The 21,089-nt window shown below is 45.1% G+C and overlaps 2 protein-coding genes and 1 pseudogene across 5 annotated transcripts; 2 read left to right on the top strand and 1 right to left on the bottom strand.

The window, feature by feature from the left end:
* Window positions 1-6,187: 6,187 nt before the first annotated feature.
* On the top strand, window positions 6,188-7,868 carry LOC120645185 (annotated as a pseudogene). The gene has a single exon (XR_005664177.1). The product of XR_005664177.1 is annotated as an F-box/LRR-repeat protein 14-like (transcript).
* A 394-nt stretch (window positions 7,869-8,262) lies between these two features.
* On the top strand, window positions 8,263-10,795 carry LOC120645164 (F-box/LRR-repeat protein 14-like). Its single transcript, XM_039921938.1, has 2 exons — window positions 8,263-8,528; window positions 9,119-10,795. Exon 2 carries the CDS (start codon window positions 9,138-9,140, stop codon window positions 10,644-10,646), a length of 1,509 nt encoding a protein of 502 aa, XP_039777872.1. The 5' UTR covers window positions 8,263-8,528; window positions 9,119-9,137; the 3' UTR covers window positions 10,647-10,795.
* Window positions 10,796-11,753: 958 nt separating this feature from the next.
* On the bottom strand, window positions 11,754-19,548 carry LOC120645170. 3 transcript variants are annotated; one of them, XR_005664164.1, is made up of 18 exons: window positions 19,125-19,486; window positions 18,872-19,028; window positions 18,500-18,636; window positions 18,071-18,174; window positions 17,877-17,972; window positions 17,648-17,738; window positions 15,932-16,052; window positions 15,651-15,847; window positions 14,898-14,998; window positions 14,768-14,823; window positions 14,278-14,367; window positions 14,088-14,187; window positions 13,543-13,638; window positions 13,396-13,465; window positions 12,711-12,865; window positions 12,543-12,597; window positions 12,288-12,449; window positions 11,814-12,200 (listed from the first exon to the last, which is right to left on the bottom strand). XR_005664164.1 is itself a non-coding variant. In XM_039921947.1 (17 exons), exons 1-17 carry the CDS (start codon window positions 19,303-19,305, stop codon window positions 12,382-12,384), a joined length of 1,875 nt encoding a protein of 624 aa, XP_039777881.1. In that variant the 5' UTR covers window positions 19,306-19,523; the 3' UTR covers window positions 11,754-12,381. The 3 variants fall into 3 exon arrangements, 1 of the variants encoding a protein (XP_039777881.1); XR_005664168.1 differs by having other exon boundaries at window positions 11,906-12,210; window positions 19,125-19,548; XM_039921947.1 differs by having other exon boundaries at window positions 11,754-12,449; window positions 19,125-19,523.
* Window positions 19,549-21,089: the final 1,541 nt, after the last annotated feature.

Raw genomic sequence — 21,089 nt, 5'->3', positions numbered from 1 at the left:
CCCTGGAAAAAAAATGGCATGTCGCCCCCCTCGGGCGACCGCTGGGCCCAGCCCACGGGCGCGGCAGGGGGGCCTATCGCCCCCCCCTCGGGCGACCGGGGTAGACCCCCTTATATAAGGATCCACCCCCCATTCCCTCCTCATTTGAGCCCAAAAATTCCACCAAAAATCTAGAAAAAAGAGAGGGGTGAGGAGAAGGGAAGCGGCGAAGCCCTGCCGGATTCAGCACTTGTGATCTGCAGGTTAGTACATTTAGTTTATATATTTTTCCATTTAAGTACTACGCATTTAAGTAGGAGTAATTTAAGTAGGGGTGAGTAATTTAATTTAATTAGTGCTATAGTAGAACAATTTAAGTAGGAGTTTAATGATACTTTAGTTTTTAGTTACGTAGTAGTAAATTAGTTTAGAAAATTAGTACTACGCATTTATTATTACAATTACAGTACTATTAGAGACGTGTTTATAAATTAATTATGATTTAGAATAGAATTTGGCATATGCAGTATAGAATTTGAGTGTCATCACATAGTTATGAATACTTATACGTTGTAGTTGAATTTCATACTTAGTTTTTACGGATTATTGAATAAGGTAGTGAAGTAAAGAGTATAACTCGATAAGTATTATGTGATATACAGATATGTCGAGCAAGATGCAGTTTCAAGTATTTTATGGTGACTACAATATTTTGTATGGGCCAAATGGAGTAGATCTTTCTACCTTTAAGTGCACATCTAGCGTCATAGATAAACTTCTGGAAAGGAGTTTTGGTTCCATATGTAAGTGGCTGCAGCGTGGGTTCCGTGTTGATCCGTTGACACATGTGATCACCGTCCAGTCTCTTGTTAATTGGGAGGTAGAAAGTGAATTATGGGAATTGATGATGATACACAGCACTGATGACTGGCAGAAGTACATGCAAGCAGCTCTAGAGCGTGGGTGGCCTCTGGCCATTCTTGTTCAAATTCGGGAGAAGACACAAAATGAAATCCAACATTGTGCAGATCAAGGAACTCCGAGTATTCAAAAAGACATCAATTATGTTGAGCAAGATGAGTCAGAAGAGACAGAGAACCAAAACATGGGACCACAGGGCCTTGCTGATGAGGGAGAGAGGATACATAACATTGTGGACGAGATGGAGGCAGAAGACCAAACCGCAATAGAGATGGAAGAATATGAGGGCTCATTAGATGACGAGCAGTACTCATTGCCAAAAGAATGGAGCATAGATTTGAGGTTCTATGCAAGGATAGAAGTGGTCGTGGTATCCGTAGAGATAGGGTGGCACAGGAGAGTTTGATTACAGTAGATGGCAAAGCCTTCTGCTCCTGCATGAAGCCTAAGTTATTGCATTTGCCATGCTCCTATCTCATTGCGGCATGTGCAGAGTCTGGGTTGCAGCCAGGAGTATTTGTTTCACCTTACTTCAGCAAGGAAGCAGCTGTATCCACCTGGGGACATGAGGTATACGGGATTGGAATTGTGGGGCCTTTCACACAGGATAATGAGAATAATATGTTTATTCCTGATCCAGCCACTAAGAAAGTCAAAGGCCGTCGTCAGACACGTCGTATTCGGAATGGTATGGACGAGTCAGAAGCAAGCAAGGCACAAAAATGTTGCAGCCAATGTGGAGCATTGGGTCACAACTACAAGAAGTGCCTCAGAATGCACTTCACGATGATGCTGACGTCGGTCCTTCCGGAAATCCCAGAGATGGAGCACCTCCTATGTTCAGACGAGCATCGGCGAGAATTGCTCGTGGAAGGCATTCGGTGTCATGATCCACAATTGTATTTCATTATTTGTAATATGTAGTAATGAAATATTGCAGGTACGTAATGAAGTATTATTGTACCTATGTGTCCAGTTTGTATGAAGTATATATTTACCTATGTGTTCTCATATATTTTTGAATGCAGGTATGGAGATGGACTCCTTGCTAGACCCAGTTATCGACTCGAGCCACATGTCTTACTTTGCAGCTGTTGAGCACCGAGCCCTAGAGGTGCTACGTCCTCGTCCACCCGTGGAGGCGATCTCTATACACCACGATTGGTGTGACCGGTGTGTAATGAAATATTATTGTTTATCACTTATGTATTCGTCGGTATTCCTTTGTTTCGACAATTTTGTTTTTTTGCAGGTTACGTGAGGCCGGTCTACTGACTCTGAGCCGTCTTGTCGAGGTTGGGCCTATTCAGCTCGACCGATCCCTCCTGACGGCGCTCGTTGACAGATGGAGGCAGGAGACACACACGTTCCACCTCCCGTGTGGGGAGATGACTCCTACGCTGTAGGACGTGGCCAACCTTCTCGGCCTCCCTAACGTCGGGGAGGCTGTAGGTCTGCGTGTGGTGGCGGCCTCGTGGAAGGATGACCTGAAGGCCCGTTTTGCCCTGGTTGACCGCGTGGAAGAAGCAGGTCCGATCAACCCGCACCCGCGAGCAGCAGGTCCTTCGAAGACCTGGTTCCTACAGTTTACAGTACGTATTCATTCCATATATAAATTTAATTGTTACAATTCACATTTTACATTGACAGTTGAAACCATTAATCTTAATTGTTTATGCAGCCTGCCCTGTTGGCTGCGGATGCCGACGAGTACAGTGTGACCAGATCGCTGGAGGCGTACCTACTTTGGTTGTTTGGTTACATCATGTTCAACAACACTCTTGTCAACTCGGTCGATAGGATTCTCCTTCCGTATGCACGGGAGATTGCGGAAGGGGACGAGGACGTACCGCCCTACAGCTGGGGTGAGACGGTACTTGCAGCCACTTACCGTGGACTCTGCGACGGCTGCATGAAGACACATGGGAACGCTATCCTGGCAGGGTGCCCACTACTGCTACAGCTTTGGTCGTACGAGAGGCTAGCCGTTGGTCGGCCCATAGTCAGCCACGAGCCTTACCACGGGGGCATGTACGGCGACGAGGAGGACGAGAGGCTCACTATGGGAACTATCTGGATCTGGCTTCAGGTACGTTCGCAACAAATCTAATTTTGTTATTCATTGTTACATGATGTATTAGCGCACTTTTAATTTTACTTATTCGGAATGCAGAGGTCCTGGGCGCATGCGCAGGTTAGACGCGCATATCCTGAGTTTGTTTTGGAACTCGACATGCTGACGCCCGAGGACGTTGTCTGGGAGCCTTACAGCCCAGAGGCTGTGGCTACCCGTGCACCAGCAGGCCTGTCTTCGCACTGCTCCGCGAATGCGAGCCTGTGGCTTACTACTGCCGTCCTGGTTTATGACATCGCGGTTGAGGCATATTGCCCCTGGAGAGTCAGGAGACAGTTTGGGCAGCGCCAGGAGTTTCCGGTGCCCACCGCGTTGGAGCGTGTCAGTCGCCAGGACCACAGGTAATTATGAATGAACTTGGCTCATACATTCGTGTCGAATCTAACGATTCTTCGTGGTCCACTTTTGTAGGTTGTCAAGGAGTGGCTTGCCGTGCTCTGATGATTGGCTCACCAAGATGCACCCGTGGGTGGACCAATGGGAACAGGCAGACGAGCACTTGGTCCATCCAACATGACCACACACAGACAACTCCTTTAGGGCTTACCTCACCTGGTACTTACCCCGGACTCGGGCTCGTCTGGTTTATGTTGACACTCACCCGCAGCCACACCAGGCGAGGCTCAGGATGGCTATGCCCGGCACCACGTGGAGGCACTAGCTGGCGCGGTGAGTCTCTTGATCATATTTGCATATACATATATTCATATTCGTAAGATAATTTATGTGTTTCTAACTGTACTTTTACTGAATGGATGCAGTTTCGCCTTTGCAACATGATTGAGACGGACTGCTCGACTTACCTGACGAGGGTACGTGCCGGATCCCCAATGACCCAGTTTGAGCAGACAGAGGCATGGTCGAGGCAGCGTGATCAGTTGCGTCAGGTAGTGCACAACTTGGGAAGCCGTGTGCAGTACGAAGACAGCCATGGGTCGTCCCAGGCCTCGTCGTCGTTCCCGTGTCCGTCGACCGTGCACGGGCCGACGTCGCAGTTCTTCCCAAGTGCAGGTAACATACATATCTCTTTAAAATTCGATCAAGTGTTCTTACATATTTACTAATATCACATACAGGATACGATTCAGCTACTGCATTCGGCCATACTGGAATGTTTAGAGGGACAACACCAGTTGGCGGACCGTATCCGGGGATGGTACCGGAGCCACAGATACCGGTCTACACAGGTTAGTGCAGGTGGTGCAACATGACTTGACGAACCTCTTGCCTTTCCCTTTGTCTCCTTTCTGATTCTAGGTTCATGTACAGGGGGAGGAACATCATGTGTTGGAGGCCATGGTTTGGGGGCATGAAGTCATCCATGTCGTCATCCCAGTTAACACAAGTTGGTGGTTGAGGTGCTGAAGCATGACTCGACGAACCTCCGGGCATCTGTTCTTGCGCAGGCCAAGTACTATCACCCGAAGATCTTATCCGCCTCCTTCGTCTAGTTTGCGGCATAAGTCCACTGAAGATACATACCAATTTACGGAAATTTGGTATCATTTTGTTAATCAACTCCGTGTCCTCGGGGTAATCCTAGCATATAATTAAAAAACAATGTTTGTTTTATAAATATGGATTCGAAATGACGGACGGGATTACAACTGAATGAGAGTTACCTTAATGTGCATCTCATACACCTCTGGCCGTATCCATATCTTACAAGAACTTTGTAAGAATCCAATGATATTAGGATGATTCGCTAGTTCACATACTCTCATGTGTATCTTCCGACGTTCTAGCAGGTGTCCCTTTACATCTCGCGTCGTAATACCTCGAAATAATGTGAAATCTTTAAACTCTACTACTTTAGACAACACCATCTCTATCGTACCATCCGCTAACGGATCAAACTTCTTACTGATAACAAGATGTGTCATGATATCAAGTATTATACTAGATTTTTCTTCGGTCCATGAAAATCCTCCACAATTGGAGGCAGCCATTGCCTTATGCTGCAATATCAATAATGTACTTTCATAATTCTATTCTAATTCATAATTAATTTAAAAACAAGTCTGTAATAGTACTGAAATTGTAATACTAAACGAGTGTTCTAAAGCACCAAATCTAATTCAGCTAATCCACTAATTAAATTAAATTTTTATACAATATTAATGGATTCATACGGAAGAAAAAAAATTACACTTAGGGCCTGTCGCCCTATGGAGGGGCGACCGGGGGTATTTTTGAAATATTTCAAAACGGACATATATTTTTGAAATTTTTAATTTTTAAAAATATAAAAAAGAAAAAAAGCGCCGCGGCTCACTTGCTCTGTATTCGGCCCATGTTACATACGCGGCGGCCCAGACCAACTTCTGATCGGGACCACAAGCAGATATTTCTCCTCCCACTCAAAAAAAAAAGCAGATATTTCTCCTTCTGCTCGGGACGAGAAAAGAGAAGAAAAGACCTCGCTGACGCCGCCACGGTGTAGGGCAGGGGAGGTCGCCGCCGCGCCGATTCCTGTCCAATTCTTCTCTTCCTGCCATGTTTCGCAGCTTTCTGATCCCGTCCATAGATGCCGATCCCAGCTTTCTGATCTTCAGTTCCTGTGAGGTATGATTCCGTTTTGGGGGTTTCCTTATCAAATTGAGCTGGGAATTCTTTTTTTTTTGCGCGTATTTATGGTTTGAGATTATGGAATAGGAAACTAGCATCTAGGTGATCTCGATTCTTCACTTATCCTGTTAAATTTGATGTCTGGGCCTCTAAGCTGTAGCGTGTGGAAATGGTTTTTATTTGCCTGGTACATCAGCCCGTTGCTCAGTTCAGTTCAGGAACCCCTAGGGTTCGTTACTCGTTACTTGCTGTTCAGTCGCAAGTTTCACTTGATTAGCAATTGCGCCCTTTCATATGTTAGCATATAGACCTGTACTTCTAATTCGTCGATTTGCTGCAGGTTCCCTTGCTACTCGTTGCAGAAAATTTTCAGATGCATAGGGTTTTTGCCTGCTCGGTTGTTTAGAAATACATAGGGCGCCACCTCTGTTCATGCAATTTTTTAGTGAAAACAAACAAAGTAGCTCTATAGTAAAAGGTTCAGAGATTCACCGTTGATGATTATTCCTGTTGTCATTTGATTTATATTGCATTCAAATGTTTTGTTCTGATTGCCTTAATTTCAATCCAGCACTCTGAATGCCTGCTCAACCCTGAAACTACTGAAGTAGTTTATCCGCATTAACTGATGGAGGGTCTCTCGGAGCCACTGCTTGCAGAGATCATCAAGAGGATTACAAGGACAAGAATTCTCTTTCCCTTGTGTCAAAACAGCTCTATAATGCTGAGGCAGAGGAAAGGGGTACTATCCATGTTGGCTGCAGTCTTCACCCTGCAACAGAAATCTTGTCCTCACTGTGCTTCCGGTTTCCCAACTTGCGGAAAGTAGAGATCAATTACTCTGGTTGGACGTCCAAACAAGGGAAACAGTTGGACAACCAAGGGATTCTTGTGCTTTCGTCACAGTGCCCTTTGCTGACGGATCTCACCCTAAGCTTCTGCTCCTACGTTAATGACACAGGCATTGGTTATCTAGCATATTGCAAGAAGCTCATGGCCCTCAGGTTGAACTTTGCCCCAGCTATAAGTTCCAGTGGGCTCCTCTCAGTAGCGGTTGGGTGCAAGAGTTTATCTGCTTTACATCTTGTTGACTGCATGAAAGTAAGCAGTGTGGAGTGGCTGGAGTACCTTAGCAGGGCTGGATCAGTGGTGGAACTTGTGGTGAAGGATTGCAAGGGAATCAGCCAGTATGACCTCCTAAAGTTTGGTCCAGGATGGATGAAGCTTGAAAAGTTTGAGTTTGAGATCAATGGCAATTATTGGTTAAGAGGGCCTCCCCCTGATCCTTCTTATGATGCTCACTACCTGTACAAATATGATATCTGTTGTGAAAATTTGAAGGAATTGAGGTTGGCGCATATTATAACTGTGCCAGAGATTGGACTTCGTTTTCTCCTAGGAAAGTGCAAAGCATTGGTGAAACTTTGCCTAGACTATGTTATTGGTTTAGATGATAGCGAGATGATTGCACTGTTCCAGAACTGCAGCAACCTTAGAAGTCTCTCACTTCGCCTCATGCCTCTGCGCTGTGGACCGGATATGGATTTCAGGACGCCATTGACTGATGAAAGCCTTAAGGCCCTAGGTCTGAGCTGCCCTATGCTTGAGTTTGTTGAGCTCATCTTTACATTTTATTCCAGTAGTTATCCATCAGTAATAGGCTTCACACAGGAGGGTATGGTAATGCTGGTTCAGTCTTGTCCTATTCGTGTTATCATGCTTAATGGCGCTAACAATTTTGACGATGAGGGAATGAAGGGCTTCTCGTCTGCACAATTCCTGGAGACACTTGAGCTTGTGGATTGCGAAAGGATAACTGATGCTGGGATGAGTTTCATAACATCTATGCCATCGTTGAGCAGTCTTACCCTCCGACGATGCAATAAAGTTACTGATAATGGAATGGCCGAGCTGGCACGTTCACAGAAATTGGAGTCTTTGACCGTTGTGGGCTGCCGTCGGATCTCTATGAAAGCTGTGCAAGGGGCTGCTAGATCAGTTCACTATTCCAAGGAGTCTGAAAGCTTCGCCAGTCTAAAAGGAATGAAAAAGCTGGAAACAAATACGCTGTTCCGCCAAATATTTCGATGAAAGGACCATCTCGCCAATTCTGAAGGCTTGGACGGTACAAGACAAATGGAGTGATCTTTGGGTGTTATCTTTGGCTGTTATGTCCCCTTTCCTATGTATCAATGGAAGTCAAGTCATGGAAAAGAAACGGTCTTTGGATTATCATTGTTTGTTGTATATATGTTTCTTTCCGTTTCTTCTCTTATATAATAGGGTCAGTTGGATCCATGCCACTCCAATTTCTTGAAATTGGATCTCATGTTGAAATCCATGCCATTAAGTGGCATGATTTTCAACATGACACCCAATTTCACGGAGTTGTGGTGGCATGAATCGAATTTTCCCTATATAATAATACCACTAGGTACAAAACTGTGATGTTATGCTGCCGTGACCAGGATCAGCACTCCATGCTGTGCTTTGAGTCTCAACATGTATGGCAGTCGTCAGACTTCTACATGGTGTGGCTCCTAATGGGTAATGACAGTCTTGTACGAGTGCAACCCCAAAAACGAGATGACCAGGCTCAAAAAAAAAACGAGATGACCGAAAGCACACCCTCAAGGCCCAGCGTGCAAGCCACGGCCCAAGCCCGTTGTTCGTTAGCGAGAAACCCCACACCCGAAAGGCTCGTTCCGCTGGAGAGGAGAGCGGAGCCACCCACGAGGCCGCGGGGCGCCCCGTTGATCGATCCCCGTCGAAACAGAGTGGGGATCCTCCGCCGCCTAGTCCCGGATCGCGTCGCCACCGTTCCTTCGCCTCTACGTTCGCCCGCCCCGTCTGCGCTGAAGGCGCCGCCTTTTTCTCTGTTCCGACTCAAGAATCCCCCCCCCCCCCCCGTTGCTGATCGTTTGAGGTATGATTTTTGGGTACTGTTTACTTGTGCTAAGTTTGCCCTTTGTCTTTCTCGCGGTATTTGGTTCAATTAGGCATAAGGAAGGAGAGGTAAGGCCACATGGGAGGAGAAAACTAGTACTGGTAGTATCTATGTAGATTCGATTCCTGTAATTATTTCTGACAAGTTTCTGTTGGTTTATGATGTATGCAATGCAACTCGAGGTAAAATGGCATGCTAGAGTATGTTTTGAACTTTCTTAGTGCAATTGGCCTAGAAGCCGGTAGCCACGGTCACATGCTGCGATTTCTCATGTGTTTAGTTGAGTGCTTGCTAGCATCTGTCACTCTGTCTGTATGCTCTTCCCATTTCAGTGTTTTGGCGATCTTAGATACATTGGCTATTAGTTTAGTTCAATATTGCTTACAGGTCCTTTGTTCACTTAGCAATTTTGCGATAAATAGATCCCCGCCTTGATGCTCTTCGTGAAGATAATCTTTAAATTGAAAATAGGTCAATGCTTGATCAGTATCTGCGTCTTGGTGGGCTTCACTACCATGATTTTATCATCTTCATATACTTCATTCTGATTTCATCAATTTTCATTCCAGCACTCCGAGAACCTGCTCGATGGAGGATCTCTCAGAACCACTTCTTGCAGAGATCATCACGAGGATTACCAGAACAAGTGATCTTAATTCTCTTTCCCTTGTATCAAAGTGGTTCTACACTGTCGAGGCAGAGGAAAGGGCCACACTTCGTGTTGGATGCGGCCTTCAGCCTGCGACAGAAGCCTTGTTATCGCTCTGCTCCCGATTCCCCAACTTGCAGAGAGTAGAGATCAATTACTCTTGTTGGACATCCAGCCAAGGGGAGCAGTTGGACAACCAGGGCCTCCTTGTGCTCTCATCTTGCTGCCTTTCGCTTACAGATCTCACCTTAAGGTTCTGCTCGTTCATTGATGACTCTGGTCTTGGTTATCTAGCATATTGCAAGAAGCTCATGGCCCTCAGGCTGGATGCCATCCCAGCAATAACCTCAAGTGGGCTTTTCTTAGTGGCGGTTGGGTGCAAGAGTCTATCTACTTTCCATCTTGCCGACTGTATGAAAGTAGGCAGTGTGGAAGCAGTGTCACCCCAACATGAGTGCGAGCAGTTCAGGTATGGGAGTTCCACTCAGCAGCAAAATATGGGAATCAAGTGTCCGGGTGACACTGGCATGGAATGGCTGGAGTATCTTGGCAGGGCCGGATTGTTGGTAGAACTTGTGGTGAAGAATTGCAAGGGAATCAGCCAGTATGACCTGCTAAAGTTTGGTCCAGGATGGAGAAAGCTTCAGAAATTTGAGTTTGTGATCAATGACCATGATCCCTCATACAATGTTGACTACCCATATAACTACTACATCTGTTGTGAGAATATGAAGGATTTGAGGTTGGCCAAAATTGCAACACGGCCAAAAATTGGACCTCGCTTTCTCTCGTGGAAGTGCAGAGCACTGGAGAAACTATGTCTGCACTATGTTGTTGGTCTAAATGAGAGTGAGATGATCGCACTGTTCCAGAACTGCGGGAACCTTAGAAGTATCTCACTTCGGCTCATGCCTTTGCGCTGTGGTATTTCTTTCAGGACGCCACTGACTGATGATAGCCTGAAGGTTCTATCTCTCTGCTGCCCTATGCTTGAGGTTGTGGAGCTCCCCTTTACATTTTGTTCCACTAGTAGGCCAACAGAAATAGGCTTCACACAGAAGGGTATCGTAACTCTCATTCAGACCTGTTCAATTCGTGTCTTCGTACTAAATGGTGCAAGCATTTTCAAGGACGAAGGGATGAAGGACATCTCGTCTGCACTGTTATTGGAGACACTCGAGCTCGTGGATTGCAAAGGGATAACGGATGTTGGGATCAGTTACCTAGCGCATGCCCCATGCTTGACTAGTCTCACTCTCCGGAAATGCAAAAATGTGACCAGTGTTGGAATGGCCAAACTTGTACACTTTCAGAAATTAGAGTCTTTGGCTGTTGTAGGCTGTCGTCTGATCTCTGAGGAAGCTGTGCAGGGGTTAGCCAGATCAGTTCACTACTCTGCCGAGTTCGAAGGCTACGGCAGTCTCAAAGGAATGGAAAATTGGTCATAGATTTATCTTTGGTTGTGAACTTACGTCTCTTATATATTAGTAGCACAATTTGAAACTGGACCCTGCTATGTTACCCTGATCTGAGTTCATACTTCGCATGTTTTGTTCCGTTTAACATCTTAAGGTTTTTGGTGAAGCTTCTACTGTCAGTGTTTATGCTATTCCTTGTGGGTAACATAAGACTATGTTTAGAGGGTCTTTATATTGCTTCTGAATTGAGAAAAAAAAGGGGGCAAGGCAGAGGGCATGTGTTGCATGAAATTTAGACTTGCAGCTGCTTGTTGCTGTTGGTGCTGAGATTTCCAAGGATTAGCAGGTTGGGTGGTGAGTGCAATGCATTTTGATGCCCCCGTCCCTATTTAGAGGATGAAAAATTTGTCCTTGCCAGACCGCCACCAAGTATTCGATGACGACGAGGGTGGTTTGCCCATGTATAGCTGTGAGCTGTCTTTTTTTCTCAAATACGCGCGCAGCGTATCATTGTATTAAGACGAAGAAGAAATTGGTACAGTATTCGGTTACAATCTAAATGGAACGGACTCCATATGAACACAAGCTGGCAAGCCAGCTGAATACAACTCGAAAATAAACTCTCACATGAACTACTCACATCTCGCACAACCTAAACGATGGGCTTTAAGCGTAGCCCTCAGTCAATGCTCCATCCCACGAAGAGAGAGATCTTGCTCTTGTTCTTCAACATCGGAAACAAGTCCTACAATGCGTCCATGTGGTGCGGCGGAGGTTCGCGAAAGAAATTCTCCACCGCTTGCTCTGCCGAAGCCGTCAAGGGCAGAGGCCCGCCAACCTCACCGAGTCGGCGCATCAGGAGCACCACCCCTCGCTTAGCCGGCTTGACGGCCGAGAGAGGGTCCAAGACTTGACGATGGCTTCGCCTGGGGCCAGACGCCTCAGACGAAGGCAGCTGAGGCGGCGTGGACAAGGACAGGGTCTAACTCGACGGGAGGCGGCGGAATACTGTGAGCTGTCTTTGAACGAACGGTGCCAATTTATCCCGTACCCATTCCTGATGGGAATGAATAGGGGCTGAAGCACCTACCCAAATGAGTAATTCTGTTAACACTCGTGGTAGCTTTTTCATCAAGGTGAATACATAATGAATTATCCACCAGATATATCGATAACGGTAGCTTTTTCAGACCATTCTGGACGGGTTAGGACTGGCGTTTGCAACTAATACAAACTCGTGACATGCGCACAACAGTTCATGGCGTAGGGGCAAACGAAGAGCCTTTTTCTGATCTTACAAAACCTTCCTTCCGAGTGCACTGCGCTCTGAAATCTGAGCTTAGTATTGTTACATCAGTTCTGTACAGAATGATCGAGTACACGGAAATGGTGAAAGAGACGACATTAAATCTTTGTGGCCTCACCACTTTCTTCTTTTGCATAAGCATTCTAGTGTCCACTTGCTTTGCTAATGAGGATTACCTGTATACGCAATACCCTCTCTCCGATCCATATTGGTGCCCATTTGAGCTGTCCAGTAGAATTACCCTAACCTCAAATTCCCCATTGGAGAATTATTGCAACCTAAAATCCCCTAACCAAAAGCACATCAGCAACACATCACATGTAAATACAGGGTAAAGGGAATGGTTCGTAAACCTAATGACCCACCTAAGATGAAACTGATGCACGGGCATATCTGCGCTTTTATATTCCAATTTGCAGATTTTCATTCATGGAGAACAGCTCTTAGGGAAACGGATGATCACATTGATACATGCTTATCCACTACATTTTTAACATGTGGAAATCGATCAGCCCATTGCCGATAACCTGCACCGGATACTCCAAAAATGGGGAAGTTAGATTTTTGTTCGTGCACATTGAACGAGCTTACTTTTAGGTCAACAGATTAGCATGTGTTACCTGATACAATGACCTGCTTCTGGTTGAATTGCTCCCCATCGTCATCAGGGACATCCTATAGGACATTACACCATATTATCAGCACATTAAGTGCCATGGAAAAACTTCATTACAGCGAACAACCACCCGAAACAAAATAATCTCAATTATGGAATAAGGACTAATTACCTGCTGCAAACTTCTGACAATGAGCTCAGACAAACTCCCAAGGGTCTTGGCGTCAAAATCAGAGCAGCTCAATAGAAACTCTTCTGATGTCAAGTCTATCAGCATCGCACATAAGCAGGATGCTGTCATGGTAACTGATGAGGCATTTGAGGTTCCTACAAATAACAAATAGTGACCCATTCAGCGCATGAGTAACACAAAAAAAAGAGATTGCAACAGTATTTGCTGTCAACTAGGTATGTTAACGGGCGTCCAGTTTATTTGTGCCAAAATCTCATAGAAGACTCACATGCCATTGCCAACTACAATATCATTACAGCACCCATACAGGGAAAGATGCCAGGCATCTCAGGTCACAACAAATGTCAAAACATGCAGTGATCAAAGCACATCAATTTCTTGATATGATGTTCAATCGGTATGAGCCAACAAATGAAATAATTTATGAAGTCTGCCTTGTTCCAGTTATAATGTTGGTGCATATCTTAGATGCTGACAAGAAGAAATAGTCATCCATTAATCATATCTGGAAATGCGGTCAAGATGTTTTTCTACAGTTTAACCTAAATAATGAACTTGCCAGAACCAAGTGCTAAATGATTATAGCAACCACCCACATATTGCTATCATATATGACGCGCAAAAGGACGCATGTTTAAGCTAATGAACAGAAGTTAGAGCATACCAGCCCATGTAATAAGTGCTTTTAGGAGGCGAATGAAACAAGAATCCACTGGAATATGGGCACTTTTCCTCTGCAAAATACCAACATGTTATTAATTTTTCTCATGGTATATGCAGAATTGAACTTTCAGACAATAAAGTCACTTACATTAGACATGAAGTTTATGATGGTATCACATGCCAAAAACATGCTACCATTGTCGATTCCATCCTGCTTAGTCATTTCAACAAGGCAATCTATAACCTGCAGAGACAAACACAGACAATCACAGTTGTCATATCTCAGCAAAAAAAAAGAGTACTAACTATACTGAATAAGATGTCTCTGTTAATCTTGATGAAGTTAATCAATATCTCATGTGTTCATCTCAATCAATAAACATCACATCAAAATTGACTGCCTTTATAAAGCTATGAGCCTCTAGAATACGAATTTCATGACATTCCATAACATAATAGGAATCCTTCTAATCACTATATATTGGCTCTGGAGATCTCCAGCCCATGTTCATCTTGAAATAGAGGTGGCAGAACTGATAGTCGCATGCTAGCAAGAACAGAGAAAACGCCAGTTTACCAAGGAACATGAAAAACAAACTAGGCTAAATAGGAAGATAAAATAATTTGAGGATAAATAGAAAAGGAATCAATAATCAAGTTCCAGAAAGTTGAAAATGATATAATCCTACTTACTGCCTTATAGCCGCCAAATGATGCCAAAGTTCTACATCCATCAGTCTCCATTGTTATTTGGGATAGCATTGGAAGCATGAAGCAAATAGAATAGAAGGGCCTGTTGCAAGAATTGAGCTTTATACCATCAGTACTTTGCATCATGTAAGAAGATATATATACCTGCGGCACAAAATCAAGAAGAAGCAACCTTGATTCATCTTGACCTTCTATAGAAAAGATAAATTCCAATAGGTTTTTAGTTTTCTCCTTGCAGGCATATGGTGCCTCTGCCAGGTAACTGCAACAGAGTAAAGTATAGGTGTTATTTTGAATTGACGAAAAATACGTGGTACAGAAGCTTGATCTGGGTGCTTCGCTATTGAAGATACACTAGGTTAACAGTTTATGTGCATTGTGTGTACAGAGAAATATCAAGTGGCCAAATTGTACAGACATATGTTCTAAAGGATGAAAACTAACTTCTAGTTCTATAGGAAAACCAACTTTGTTAATAATGTCAAAACAAATATAAAATTCATCATGACAAGTGATACAAGCTGATGGAGGACCTAGTATTTATTTAGTCATGACTAAAGGAAACTGACTTATTAATAATGTTAAGGAATAATTATGTATTAAAGAAGGAAGATAATGATCCATAAAATCTGCTAGAATAATAAGATGAGCAAGCAGCACACCTTCCTACTATTCTTGCAGCTGCCAAAAGATCATCACCTTTCTGTTGCCCATGATCCTGTCAAGTGTTCATCTTCAGGGTGTATTATCTGACAATAATAATGATCATATTTGGTTGATAAGAATATGTACCTTTGCATCCTGCAGAAAGTCTAAAACTAAACTAATTGTCTCATTTAATCCTGTGATGGCCTGCATTATGGTACTTTCACAGATAGTCTGACTTGGTGCACCTGCATACAGTATAGAATCTCTTTTGAAAGGAGAATGACTGCTAGAAGCACAGTTATCTTAGTAGGCTTTCTATGAGCCATTGCCATGACTACCAACTTTGATAGAAAGATAAGAGAAACAGAATGCTCAACGTAATGAATTAGGAAATAATATAAAGGAAATGGTAAGATTTCACCCCAAAAGCTTATGATGCTACCAATACCAAAAGTTAGTGCCATTGTATTCTAGAAATTTGGCAATTCAGAAATCAGAAGCATCACTGAATTTCTCTAAATTGCATAATACAGCGCTGAAGTTGATACCACTAAAAATAATTGGAGCTCGGATTAGATGATATAAGTCAGTGAACTATTGACTGTTTTGAAGTGTTCTGTTAAATTGGAGTGCCTGGCGTGCAGTGGTATCTACCATTTTTGCCAAAATATTTTGCACTTCAAGGAAATGCTCTCCCAATGTTTGGATTTCATTAAGAGTGTCTGCATCAGGATATGTGCACATGCTGATGCATGTTTTGTAACTGCTGGGACATACATAGATGGAAGGGCATTAATGAATACTGGTGTTGCAGAAATGGAGAATTGTCATCGCGTGATTGCAAAATACAGAGGCTCTAAAGAGGAACCAAAAACAGACAATAGGATGGAAACATACCTTCACCGCTACTGGCATTTGATATCATTTTGATTATTCTTTCTATTAATGAAAATAGTATAGCGAGGTTTCTCTGTTTCTGACTGACGGCTTCATGTGTCTGAGAAGTTTTTGAAGACTCGTACTTCAAATAAGCAAGCTCATTTAGAAAGACTGCCACTTCAATTCTGGCGGACTCTAGGACAAGCAATACAAATCTGCAGAAAAAACAAAATGTTATAGAAAATTAAAGGAAAATCCCACAGAGTATACAGGAGATAATTACATAATGTGAAACTTACTTGTCAACAGGCAACACATTCTGGGTATCCTGGATTTTACAATCGTCTGACAACCAATCCTCACCTAGTATGGACATCATGCACTCCGCCAAAAGGAGAGCATGCAGCTTTTCAGTGGATACTGAACAGCAACAAAACATTTAACAGCATGAGCATCTCGAAAGGGGAAAAAATACTAGCATGGTTACATGTCACCTTCTATCCTGCAGTACTCTATACATTTCTTGTAAAATGGTAATTAGCCAAATAAACATAAGAAAATAAGGGGCTATTGCGTTCTTACCCCTGTTTTCAACCGAAATTGTGATTTTACCCTCATTTTCTTTCATTTTGCATTTTTACCCTTACTGTTTGAAAACGAAGCCTCACTTTATCCCTACTCCGTGAACAGCACATAACGGTGTTAAAGAAGACAATTTTGCCCTTGCAAATATACCCCTACTTTTTTTTAGAATTTTTTGAATATACTCTTATTTGTCATTATATTTCAACCACATTTCATTAAGAATATGAGATAATCAGTGTGGGTTGACCAAGCTAGTAGCTAGTAACAAACAGTCTTCTCTTTCATTTTTTCACAGACAAATCGAATCTCTAACTCTTTAGTACTATTGTCTATTGGCCGCAACGCAACACATATATGTAAACCCAAGCATATTTGCTTAATTGAATATAATGCTGCTGCTGAAGAGGAAGAAGAAGAACTAAACTGTTGCAGAGGACTTTTCTCTCTGAATATAATCCAGCCCGCACCTCCCTGGCCTCTAGCTAGCTAAGATGTAAATTAAATAACCAAAGAAATCCGCAAAAAAGGAGGAAGAAGAACACGAAGCATCGGCAGTAGACACTGCCTTCCCTTGGTCCATCCACCCGGCGGGCTGCAGGTTCACGAGGCCGCGGCCGTGTACATCCTTAGGTACCGGAGGAGCTCCGCTCGGGGGCTTGCCTCCCCCTGAACAGCGCCCTTTTCTACGTGCAGGTGCTCCGCTTCCGCACGTACCCCTCCACGCGCCTACGCTTCCGCTCGCGCGTGACCACAGCCGTAGCCGCCGCCGCCCCTGCATGCGCTCGTGTGGCCGCAGGCTGTAGCCGGCCGCCGCCGCCCCTCCGAGCGCACGCGTGAGCTGCAGCCTGCCGCCGCCGCCGCCCCTCCCGCTCCGCGCCGTGCGCCGCGCGCCGCCCGCAGCTCTTGCCCGCCGCCGCTCGCTAGGGTTCGACAGGGAGTAGAGTCTAAGGGGAGGGGATAGAAGAGATAAGGGGTAGTTTTGTCTTTCCACTCTATTATGAAAGGTTTTTTTATTTTTTAAATTCGTGAAATCTTGGCTGCAGCTAACGGGGTGAATTCCAAGGGTAAACGGAGGCTTCACAGCGAAACAGTAGGGTAAAAATGCAAAGTCAACCATTCAAAAAAAAAGCAAAGTCAAAAAAAGTGAGGGTAAATTCGCAATTGGAGTTTAAAACAGGGGCAAGAACACAATAAACCCATAAAATAATTCAAGATATCCAATGGGTAACTAAGAATAGATCAAGCTGCAGTGCTATTGAAACAAAGTGGCACGTATTAATATTATTGCTTTCATCCATGAAGAATGCATCTGATTAGCATACCTATAATGTTAAGGCTGTCTATTTCATCAATCTGACCAAATAATTTCAACTTTCACAATATTTTAGCAACAAACTTCTGTCATTTATGAATATGAAGCCCAGACATACCAAAACGATTTTGGAGGATGGCAGTGATTCCAACTCGGATGTGAGATTCCCAAATTGATGCTGGCATTGATCTCAAAAGATCATGAAGTGGCTTTAGCATTCCAACAACAAAACAAAACATTAAGGAATAAGGATTAAAAATCATTTGGAAGAACTTATCAAATATCATGCATAACAAAACAATTCACATGCTTCAAATAAAACAAGAGAGGTAAAGGGTCACCCTTACAGATTCTTTTTGGGACAGCAGGGTGGTAAGCATGTGCAGGGCATCAAATTTAACTGCAGTATGAAGAACAGCAAAAAGCCTGGCAAGGCAAGCCACCTGAATTGCATTGAAATTGTAGATCAGATCTATTTAGGAATGGTGAAACAAGAAATACAGAAATGTTCGTGTAAAATATTCTGGCATGCCGATCATACCATGCTTGTCATTCCTTGCAGTTTTTCCACACTCATGTTGTCAACTTTGAGTTTATGAACAAGTAATTGCATTAGATTAATGGCAAGTTCTATGCACTTTGAACCTACAAACAATATTAATCGATAAAACCATAAGCATTCGGACCATATTAAACACCAATGAACCAAACATTATGATATATTTTTCAAAATCCATGATCCCACAGTGCTGACTGCTAAGGACTAACAAGGACAGAATTAAATAGGCTAAGTCCACATTTCAAAAGCAGATTAACAAAAGCTCCCTTCCGGATGCACAAATTGAAAATGCAGCAGCTGTGATCTCCATCTAAAAGATCAGTACTAACACCCCTTGGTTTAGAGATGATTTTTTTTAGAGTAGTTTAGTTATGAAATTAACAAGAAGGTACAGGCAACAAAATGTAATACCATCCGGTAAGCTTGAGACTTGAAGGTAGATCATGTCAATTACACCAGGCTCACAAAACTTGTATGCCCCATCTTCTGAGGCTATTGCAATAAGTGATAGAAGTTCAAAGCACTCCTCAGTGATTGCTGGATCAGCCCTGCAGCACATGATTTAGCTACAGTCATAAGCAAATGTGTATCACATGCAAGCATCAAAAGTAGATACCGATAGCAAAACAGTTGGCTTTTCAGCTCCAAACAGATTCAAAACGGGATATCATCTGTATATCCAAATGGTGAGGATTGCAAAATAATTATAAATCATGTGTATTGATCCATTTACACTAGCATGTATATGGAGTATCAGAAGGTCACAGAGAGCAAATTTCTTACGATTTGGAGACAACCTCGGCGACTAGGGGCACAGTGGAGACGACCCCCTCGTCGGCCGCAACCTCTGGAGAGCGCGCGAGCCCGGCGAGCACCGTCAGGGCGAGGCGCAGGTACGCCTCCCGCTCCTCCTCCTTCCCGCCTTCCACTTTCCCCAGCCCTGCGCCCACGAACCAAAAACCCAGTGACCCAAAGCTCAGCAGTCCCCCACAGGTTAACCAAACAGGTTCACATTTCATGCGTATGGCTTGTTTACCGGTGTTGAGGAGGCGTCGAAGGAAGCGGGGCCCGACGGCGTCGTAGACCTTCCGGACGGCGTCGGCGTCGCCCGCGCGGCAGACGTTGGCGGCGACGAGGAGGCCCGCCAGCTTCTGCTCGTCGCGCTCGCCGCGGAGGAGGCGCAGGCAGTCGTCGAGCGGCGGGGCGGACGCCGCCATCGGCGCAGAGGAGGCGGCGGCGGCGGCGGCTGATGTCGGGGATGAATCCCGCAGGAAATTGTGAACGCGAGAGATGGCGAGAGGTGAGGGGAGTGGAGCACGGACGGAAGGGGGGAGCTAGGGTTCGAGAAGTGAGGAGAGAGAGCGCACCATGGATGCGCGCGAGGAGAGGGAGAGCGACGGCGCGGGGTGGGAAGCGACGAGCGAGCACTAGAAGCGCCGGCACTGGTGTCCTGCAGCCGGGGTACGGGGAGAAGTCCGCTACGCTAGCGGAAGCCTCCCCTTCCTCTATTTTCAGCGGGATGGAGGAGGTCCGCTACCCGGCCACGGAGGCAGTGGGCCCTTCAACATCAATGTACTCTTGCAACTCTGCGTTTCAACAAGTGTGGGTAAACTGATGCAGTCATGTATATTGATGAAACAAGATCTAATGTTCCAGATGGTTGTCTGGACAAAATGCTCGGTCTAGCTCCTTGTAGATTCAAAGCAAAAGTGCAAAACGGGTGTGCTGACCGTGATGGAATGATCCTTCATCCTTGCCATGCTCTTTCTGAACGCACAAGGAATCACAATCCGGTAATGATTTCTCAGCTCTTTCTGAACGCACAAGGATACTGAGTAGTGAGTACTACCAGAGGGCAAGCAGGTAGGAATTGGCAAAGATGCAGCTTGTAAACTGCAAGTGTGCAGATGCTCGGCTCCAGGTAGTATGTGACTCTGCCGTTACTTGTGATGACATCGACATGGATCCTGATTCTATGCGATTGCGCATTACAGACTCAATTCTCAAGGGGCCGCTTTGTTAACAGAGGGCAGATAACTGAAAGCTCAGTTCATCCTAGAAAGAAACTGCAAGTTCAGTTTAGTGGCGCCGGTGGTGACCCGGGCTTCACCATGGTCGTCATGCCGTTGGGGTTGGGCGAGGGAGGCTGCTTCACCGGCAGCCTCTGCCCCAGACGCCGGCTCGCTCTCGCGGCCGCAGCCGTAGCTTGCAGGCGCCGCCCCTCCCGACCCTGCCGTGCCCAGGCAGCAACACGCATATGCAGAGCAGGCTGAACCGTCAGAAAAAAAAATGAAGGATCACTAGTCGCCACTCTTCATGAAGCTGAAAGAAGACGTCGCGGCCTACCTGGGCGAGGAGGATGCGACCAACGGGACGCCGAGAACGAGAGCGCGCACGAAGCCATCACCACCAGCAGCAGCAGGAGGAGGAAGAGGACGCTGCTGATCTTGCGATGCCTCATCGTATCGTCTGAACTAGAGTCCTGCGCTCAGGTTCACTCCAGGCACACTGCTCAAGTAGCCGTGAGCGCTTGGCCATTTGCTGCTGAGACGCGAGTGCGGCGATGCACTCTGGTTTTTGGCTGCACTCTCGGATCCGTTTGACCTGAATGCGTCCGTGTGCCCGGCTGGCTCTTTTGGCTGCTTCGTCCCAGCAGGCCCCCCGTGGTGCATGCGACGCGACGACCTCGCCGGCGTCAACCCTCCGTGGACATGGCTGGGCCTTGGATCCCTACCTAGCGAAGGGAAGGAGACAAGATACTATCACCACGCGCTGAGATTAGGCCGAAACGCACATTGACCGCTTGAGCCCAGCACCCATACATTAACAAATACTATTTCGAACAGATAATTATTATCATCGCCGCATGAATAATGAAGGGTAAATACACGAACATGCCAGGGATGAGAATTTCTGCAACGAAACGGCGCTGATTTCCTGTACTAGCTCTTGCGTTCAAGCAAGGTACGGTGCGCGATTTGTTAGTTTGCTCATCGCTGTC

This window comes from Panicum virgatum, chromosome 1K (genome assembly GCF_016808335.1).
Source record: "Panicum virgatum strain AP13 chromosome 1K, P.virgatum_v5, whole genome shotgun sequence".
Classification (NCBI taxonomy): Eukaryota; Viridiplantae; Streptophyta; class Magnoliopsida; order Poales; family Poaceae; genus Panicum; species Panicum virgatum.
This window is presented reverse-complemented; position numbering and strand designations above follow the sequence as displayed.